General features: G+C 48.1%; 1 protein-coding gene across 1 annotated transcript in view; it reads right to left on the minus strand.

Moving 5' to 3' along the window:
* ptchd4 (patched domain containing 4) overlaps positions 1-9,293 on the minus strand; it is a gene marked incomplete at both ends in the record, with an annotated part of 26,871 nt that extends 17,578 nt beyond the window's left edge. Inside the window, 2 exons of the mRNA XM_083688587.1 lie at positions 4,204-4,684; positions 8,694-9,293. Coding sequence (XP_083544713.1) covers positions 4,204-4,684; positions 8,694-9,293 — 1,081 coding nt within the window. The remainder of the gene's footprint in view (positions 1-4,203; positions 4,685-8,693) is intronic.
* Between the last annotated feature and the right edge of the window lie 265 nt (positions 9,294-9,558).

Raw genomic sequence — 9,558 nt, forward strand, 5'->3', positions numbered from 1 at the left:
CACACACGCACGTGCACGCACAGAGACACACACGCACGTGCACGCACAGAGACACACACGCACAGACACACACGCACAGACACACACGCACGCATGTACGCGCAGACACACGCACGCACGTGCACAGACACACACACACACACACGCACGCACACGCGTGTGCAAGCACGCTCACACACACACACACACAGACGCACACACACACACACACACACAGATCATGCTGTGTCCCTAAGGACTATTCGCCAGGCAGGCTGTCCTGTAAGCCTGTGTGACCAGCAGTCTTAGAGTGTCACTCTTCTTCCTGCCCAGCGGGGGTCAGATCAGTTCTCCCAGAATGCCTTTGTTGAGAAAAAGAAACAGCCTGTCTATCAGAAACGACTGTACCCCCCTCCTGAGCATTGTTCAGGGTGATTGTGATCTGACTGTACCCCCCTTCTGAGCATTGTTCAGGGTGATTGTGATCTGACTGTACCCCCCTCCTGAGCATTGTTCAGGGTGATTGTGATCTGACTGTACCCCCCTTCTGAGCATTGTTCAGTGTGATTGTGATCTGGCTGTAGGCCCATGTCAGGGGGAGGCTGGCGGAGGCTGGGGGAGGCTGGCGGAGGCAGGAATCCTAGACTGTAGAGCACTAGAGAGAGGATGGGACTATTACTGGGTCTCTGGCAGAAGATCTCACACTGTGGAGACAAGTGGAGACCAATTCAATTGTACTGTATGTAGGACACTGTGCTGGAGTAACAAATAAGATAAACACAGACACACACACACACACACACACACACACACACACACATATACATACACACACACACACACACACATACACACACACACACACACACACACACACACACACATACACACAGACACAGACACAGACACACACACACACACATACACACACACACACACACACACACACACATACATACACACACACACATACATACAGACACACACACACCCAGTAACACACAGACACACACATCCAGTAACACACACACACACACACACACACACACACACACACACACACACACACACACATTATACATATTCTAGGAGTCCAAAGCACCTGGGATACAGAAGTACATTATCTCTGCCTGTATGGGAATCATTAAACATACAGTAGCAGAGCGTGCAGCAGGCCAACTTTACTGATTTACTGTGGATGTGTGTGTGTGTGTGTGTGTGTGTGTGTGTGTGTGTGTGTGGTACAGTACAGTAGCTGAGCTCATTTGGAGCAGGAAGAGGGAGAGAGAGCAGAGAGAGAGAGAGAGACAGACAGACAGACAGACAGACAGACAGAGAGAGAGAGAGAGAGAGAGAGAGAGAGACAGACAGACAGACAGAGAGAGAGAGAGAGGTGTCAGACAGAGTCAGTACATGTATGTTCCATGTGTTCTGGAGCCTGGCTGTTTGATGATTCTGTCAGTTCCTCAACACTAACAAGCAGCAGGGGAGGCGAGGAGAACTGACAGAGCTGAACCGGACAGAGCTCGGGTGACATGTTGGATAGACATGGATGGATGAGAGACAGGAGAAAAGGTCTGTTGTGTTCAGACTTGGGGAGGTCCATGGCTTACAGTTGTCCATTGACATGTGTGGAAGACCACTGACCTCACAGTGTTGCTGACAGTTGACACAGGTTTCCAGACCAAATACTTTGATCGTTTGCTTTGGGCCTGCCTGGAGTGGCAGGTGGGCGGGGTTTGAACATGCGCGACTGTTCTGTTGGCTCCGTTGTGCCAGGCTAACCCAGTCAAGCACAGCAAAGTGTTTGGAATGATTTCAAATACTATTGGGATCCAGGTCTGTACATTCCCTGTCTGGAAGAGTAATTTTTTGCTTACAGTTCGGAGAATTCACTGAAAGAACTCGCTGACTCATACCTCAGCAATAGCAGATAAAGTGGCTACTTTGTTTTTGCATTTTAAACTAATATGAATTCATTTCGATGATTAAAAAAAAAAAAAAAAAAAAAAAACGAATATTGGCCTACGGGGGACTGACTCAGGTTTTTGTTTACTTTTGAGAAAGAAGGCGTACCTTTCAGACCTGGGTCAACCACAGAGTGTACGTCGTGGATGTTAAACACATTCATACACCTGAGCTGCGCTTGACTAAACACTGCCTGGTACATTGTTTTAAATCCCCACGTCGGTTGCGTTCAGCGTCGGTTGCGTTCAGCGTCGGTTGCGTTCAGCGTCGGTTGCGTTCAGCGCTGCGGGCGTGTGCATACCATATCTCAGCGGGGGGATTTGACCGTGACGTTATCGCCACGATAATGACGTCGTCAGGTATGAAGCACTTCTCAAAATCTATTTCTATGATTTCGCTAATAATTCGAGTGTTTGCGCAGTGATGTTTACTGCGACGCATGGTAAACAGGTTAAACGTGTCAAAGGTGTTACTCTGTCAGGGGATAAAGCACGGCTTTGAACCCCTCTCAGGCCGACCACGGCGCTGGTTCTGATCAAACCGTATAATGCCTCATATTTCTCTGGTATAATGGGACCGACGGGATAGTCCATAAAGTATTGGAAACTTGAAGAGAAATGTGTCAGGCGTCTAATAGCAGTGTGTTTGACTCAGCTACCTCACCGTCCCAGGGGGAGGTGGGTGGACATCTGGCGCTTCTGAGGGCCTGTCACATGTATTTAGAGACTTAATGAAGTCTTCTCTGACTCTCTCTCTCCCTCCCTCTCTCTCTCTCTCTCTCTCTATCTCCTCTCTCTCTTTTTATCTCTCTATCTCTCTCTCCCTCCCTCTCTCTCTCTCTATCTCCTCTCTCTCTTTTTATCTCTCTATCTCTCTCTCCCTCCCTCTCTCTCTCTCTATCTCCTCTCTCTCTTTTTATCTCTCTATCTCTCTCTCCCTCCCTCTCTCTCTCTCTCTATCTCCTCTCTCTCTTTTTATCTCTCTATCTCTCTCTCCCTCCCTCTCTATCTCTCTCTCCCTCTCTCCCTCCCTCTCTCTCTCTCTCTCTCTCTCTTCTCTCTCTCTCTTTCTTCTCGCCTCCTCCGTTCCCCTGGTGAGACACAACCTTCAGGTCACTGAGACTCTCCAGCCTCCTGTTCACGATTCTTACTTTAACTTTATTTACTGTTCGTCAGACTACAGTAACTCCAGGGATTCAGTGACCTTTGACCCCTGGAGAGTGGAGGAAGGATGATGTGAGCACCTGTAAATAGCCAGCCACAGTACAGATGGTGCAGTGTAACACAGGAACCAAGTCTGATTAGGTCTAAGAATACAGGGAAATATCGCACACTTGAAGGACAACAGTTGACCTTAGACGTACTGTACCGTACATGTTAGTGTTTTATTTCGTTTTGCCGTGTACACAATTAGAACGATCAGATTAAGACTAGTTCCAGACTATAAAAACAAAACACGTCTCTTGTTGGAGATTCTCTACTGAACATGGTCAGAAGCAGTGTTTCTAACCCTGGCACTGGCAAGCTATGGTCCTTCCTCCTTCCTTGGACTTACAATACAACTAATACTTGAGAAATAACGAAATACTATGGCCCGGTTTCCTGGACACAGATTAAGCCTGGTCCTTGTCTAGGTTTAGGATTAGGATTAATCTGTGTCAGGGTTGCCAGCCCATTGTGTCATCTCAGGGAGCGGTCAGCAACATCCCACGGACGCTGTTTGAGAAACACTGGTTTATAGTCCAGAACTAGTCTTAATCTGGGTCCAGTAGTCTAGCCCTAGATCATTGTTTGATGGTTGTAGATTCTGGCACTTTCATTAAACAAGAGTTTATCTGTTCAGTGAAGATGAATCTAATATATAACCTTCAATAATCCTTCATTAACTCAGTACAAATGTTTGTGTATTTAAGTAATGAATAGTCTGCCCTTTTGTATTCATAAGATGCGTTTCTCTATGAATATTAAATTAAATATGTGATGTTTACACCTCACACACACACACACACACACACACACACACACACACACACACACACACACACACACACACACACACACTTCAACACACCCCTCCAACAACAACAACAGCACCAAAAACAATCAGCGTGCTTGGAGGAAGCCCCAGAGCAATCCCACTAATCCCCTCCCCAATCATCACCACATGGAAGACTCAGATAAGACCCAGCACCCCCCCCCCCCGACCCCCCCACCCCCCCTCCATCCCAGCCCCTTCATCCCGGGCCATCCCACTCACCCATGGCAAAGAAGGGGACCCCCAGCAGCGTGGAATTAAACTTCCCGTCCGAGATGAAGAAGATCCCGGCGGCCGTGACGTTGGCCATGCAGATGGTGAGCACCCCGAGCAGGCCCAGGAACGGCTTCCCCCGCAGGCAGTCCCTCATGGAGCTGGAGATGGTGGCGGCCAGGAGGATGAGCACCAGGCTGACCAGCACCTCTCCCTTGGCCAGCACGCCTGTCTGGTGGAAGTCCCGCCACAGGCTGAAGGAGGTGAGCGGCTGGACGCGGAGCTCCTCGCTCTGGGTGGCCAGCCGCTGGATGAGGGCGCAGAACTCGTTCTCCCAGCGCTCGGCGATGATATCCTGCACCAACGGGCCATGGTTGCTGAGGTAGTAGGTGATCTGGACCGCCCGGGCGAACTTCACCTGCTGGTCACGGCTGTTGGGCGAGAAGGAGACGCCGCCCAGCTGGTGGCCGATGAAGGTCACTCGGCCGTCCTGGAGGGAGGGGAGGGGGGGGGGGGAGAGAGAGGGGAGGGGGGAGGGGGGGATACAGCAGTACATCAGTCAAGTTAGAGCCCACAAAGTCACGTAAAGGATGTGTTCGGTATGCTATTCACCTGGGTAGGATTAGTTTTTTTAAGGTGTACAATACTGAACTTATCACTAACATCATGTCTGGAAGCCAGTGGAGGCTGGTGGAGGTAGAAATCGGAGGACGGGCTCATTGTAATGCATGGGATGGAATGAGCGTGTTTGATACCATTCCTCATTTGGATTCATTCATTACAATGAGCCCGTCCTCCGATTTCTACCTCCACCAGGTAGAAACCTTGGTATCAAACACACCTCCACCAGGTAGAAACCTTGGTATCAAACACACCTCCACCAGGTAGAAACCTTGGTATCAAACACACCTCCACTGCTGGGGATTTTTTGTTCCCTGTTCCAAACGACTGTTTGACAGTTTATGAGTTTAGCTGTGAGAACTCAGCAGTTCAAATCAACGGCTTATTGTGGATTACAGTTATCTTGCTATGATTATAATAACCCACCAGAATCAACAATGCCAATACATGGACTCACAGTAGGGGGGGATTTTGATTAATATCTTACACTCTCAGATAAATAAAATCCTCTTTGCGAAGAAGAGGTCTGACTATTTACTTTAACTACAAAGGTAAACGTGTGTAGCGCAGGTGATTTGGAATCACGCTCTTGTGACGAGGTAGCCTGACAGAGACATGTAAACCCTCAGACCTTGAGGATGTCCTCTTGGCCTAATGGTAGATGCTTGGGTCATCCAAGCAGGAGGCGCGGGTTTGAACCCTGGCTGTCCTACGTGCATCCTTATGTTATTAATGTCTAATGTTCAATTATGTATCTTGACTTGCGGCTTGAGAATAGTGATAGGATATTACCTGCATTGCATTAATTTTATATGTCATTGCGTAGAGTCGTATTACTCTAGTAACAACAATATACGGTATTAGCTTTGTGTTTGAGAGATGAGAAGACTACTTTCCTTTCCTATGTTGTTCTAGTGTTATTACAATGGTATTCCACATGTAATCGCAGCAACGTACATGTAATGCTGCTGAAATGGTCATGGCTTTATGACTATGCTATTACCATGGTACTACCTCTCAGACCACCTCTTCTGTATGACCACTGAAATAGGGCTCAATAAATAATACATCACCGCCTGGTATATATATATATATACATATATATATTTATTTATTTATTTTTAGACAGGCATATCTTTGGTGTCCTACAGTAACCTATCATATCTGATCTAAGCATGCAGAAGTGAAGTGAAGGGAGAGGTTTTTAGACAGGCATATTCTTGGTGCCCTATGTACAGTACCCTATCTGAGCTGCAGCAGTGTTGAACAGCGAGGGGACGTGGTGAAATGTATTCCCCAGGACGGTGAGTGATAAGTGGGTATGAGATATGTGACACCCCCTGACTGGCCTCCAGAGAAGATGAATCCCCTGGACAAGTGAAGGGACTGTTAACTTGTCAGCCAACAGGAAAATGATGCAATATTAATAGAGACATAGTTTGTTCGTTCCAGACAACGAAGGCGGGCCCTCCTCTCCTCTGATTGGATCACCGTTTTGATGTACGACTCGTATAGCCAATCATGTCTCTCTTCAATACGTTTCATGTAGATTGTGATTAATTATTTTATTTTTTTAATTCATTTTTATTTCTAAAGTGCTTTTCACAGAACATCTCAAAGTCTACTGCAACTGCCACCTGTACCACACTAACATGAACAACTGAAGGATCCCGTGCCGTACTTTAATTGCTGTACACATCACCTGCATTGTCAGCAGAGCTGGGTGCAGCATGGTTTTGCTACCATTCATTACCATGTGGATGGGATATTCAATAACAATGTTAGCCCCCAAACGTTCAAATGACACACTGTAGTGACTTACTGTACTCCGCACTGTAAAGACTCCTCATACAAGCAAAGCCCATGACACGTTGGCATACTTCACCAGCCAGGGACTTAGCCACCAGACAGCACAGAGGCTTGGCTTACTGTACTGTAGCATCAGATTAGTTAGCATACGAACAAATCCCTCCTCTGACATCTAAGCACTGAGTGGAGCAGGGGAGGAAGCAGAGGAAGTGTCAGTCCAATCTGCCCAGACAGGCCGGGAGCGCCATCAATGATGCAGTCAGAGTCAGAGGAAGGAGGCACTCCAGCTGCCAAGATGCCTCGGAAAACCAGGTCACTTTAAACCCTCACGACGGGAACCTTTCTCTCCGGAAGAGTCAGGGGGGTCGGTGTCAAGGGGCGTACACGGGCTTACCAGACCCCAGTAACAAGAGGGCATACACAGGTCAAATGTGATACTGTGTATACCGTGGAGGTACTTGGTTTGGTTTAAATGGAACCAATGGAGCAGTCCCATAAGCGCGACCTCCAGGCTAAATCAGGCAGAGCTGGAATAGCTTCTACTTTCATGTGTTTGACATATGACCCGTGCCAGGGGAATTGAGGAGGGTGTGAAGAGTGGCCTTGGATACAGAGAAACGGCTGAGGGATGTGCTTTACGGAGGTGATTTAGTGACAGCCCAGTTATGAATTAATGAACACACACACACACACACACACGTGTGCACGCATTCACACACAAACAAGCATGTGCGCACACACACGCACACACACACACACACACACACACAAACATGCGTGTGCCCACACACACACACACATGCGTGCGCAATCACACACACACACACACACACACGCACACACACACACGCACACACACACGCACACACGCACACACACACACACCAGTACATTATTCACCAGGGCTTGCTGTAGGACTACCTCAGAATAGATGCTCTTATTGGAGGAGATAAAACCTCGATGTGCCTCGCGAGCTAAAAAGCCTGGTTGCGTGTACCCGTCTGTATAAGCTAGGCCTAGTCCTGAATCTGTACACTTCTCAAAACCTCTCCCTCTAAATGATCCCCGGGGGTGAATCCCTCTACCATGGCCGTAAGTAGTGGTGTTCACAAAATCCCCAGTATGCAATTCCTATCATTTATCCTTCGAAAATCATACAGGGACATACCAAGAGTCACCAATTACCTGTGCTGGCTGTCTAATGTCAGTAGTAGATACAACTGTGGGCACTTTATGACATTTTGAAAGGAAGGCCCCATATCAAACTTCAGGTGGTGCAACAGATTAACTGAAAATGATTGCCTTCAGGCTTCATAATGATAGCGGCTGTCGCTTACATCTGCAGGGAGCTGAAATCACAGCATAGCAACAACTTACAGAATGGGACAGACTGTAGGATAACGCTCCTTGGGAGTCTACTGGCTATGTCATTCTATATGTGCAGGAGAGGAGAGAGAGAGAGAGAGAGAGAGAGAGAGAGAGAGAGAGAGAGAGAGAGAGAGAGAGAGGAGAGAGAGAGAGAGAGAGAGAGAGAGAGAGAGAGAGAGAGAGAGAGAGAGAGAGAGAGAGAGAGAGAGAGAAAGAGAGAGAGAGAGAGAGAGAGAGAGAGAGAGAGACTGCATCAGAAAAAGCGAAGGGGACGTTTCCCTATGCGAGCAGTGCAGGACTCGGCTATGCAGTCTATTCACAGCCGGGGCACTGAGGAACTAGACTCCGGCAACTCCGGCTATTGTATTGAAAAGGGTTCCCTCGCCTCTGATCTATGTAGCAATCTATAGCCCTACATTATAGGCTGTGCGAATATACAACCACCGCTGCATCCATTGAGACATTAACGCAGGTTTCGGGTTCAGACAGTGGGCTATAGCATAGTCTCATTGCAGTGGCATTGCCAGTGATCGTCCAGGTAATTCGGTGTTGGGGGTAGCAAAGCACGTAGTGTATAACGTAAGTCACGTTTTTCTTGAGGACACCTGCCACATAGAATACTCACATCGGTAATTGATGCACGGCGGAGGAAACACTGTGTCTGCCACTAATAAATATCGCTGTGCCCTCGGTGTTCTTACCTTTAATGTTGTATTTGGGTAGCTTAGGGGCACCTTCGAGAAAGTGCTGTTGGAGAGAATAGCCGTGCGGATGTCTTCGAATATAGTAATGATATCATCCAACAGGCACCGCTTATCCCGATGGCTCAAGACACAGAGATGCGCGAAAGTGTAATTGAATCCCTTGTAATTAACGCGCAGATCCAGCACCTGCTTGTGGACCAGCAGAACATGTTCGGCTAGCTCCAGTATGTTTCCCCCGGATTTCGCCAGCAGAATCACCCTGCCATATCTGCCGGGAGTGTGTAGGTCGGAATACAGCTTGTTCTTGGACTGGTCGATGGGGAAAAGGCTGTTGGCCAGACTCCGCTCTATCTTAGCGAGGCTGTGGGTCGGGGCAACCAGTATCTCGAGGTCCGTTTCGGGCTTAAATCTGCTCACCACGGTGCATCCGAAAATGATGGTTAGGACGGCGGGAACGGTGAGGAAAAAAACGGGATGCCTACTAACAAATAAGCCCAGCCAGTAGAAGGAAGCTTTTAGCCCTCTGTGTAATACCTGCCGCAGCATCCTCCTCCAAATCCTGCTTGCAGATGCCCCGTTTCTTCCTATGAAGCACATGTGACATCAGACTCCGTTGCCCGGTTTAGTGAATCCATATGAGAATACACCATAGCCCTATACACCTGGAAAGAGCACTGCAGCAGTTTGCAACAAGACAGCCCGATATTGATCACCCGTGCCTTTTTTTTGTCTTTCATCTCCATCCTCAAGCCATTCCTCCCCGTTAGTATGATCAACCGCGGATCCTTCACTAGTCCCTACAGCCCCTGCTGCAATAGCAGCAAGCCGCGGAGGTCCTGTGTGCATGTGTGCCTGTAAGTCG

This window comes from Argentina silus, assembly GCF_951799395.1.
Source record: "Argentina silus genome assembly, chromosome: 17".
NCBI lineage: Eukaryota > Metazoa > Chordata > Actinopteri > Argentiniformes > Argentinidae > Argentina > Argentina silus.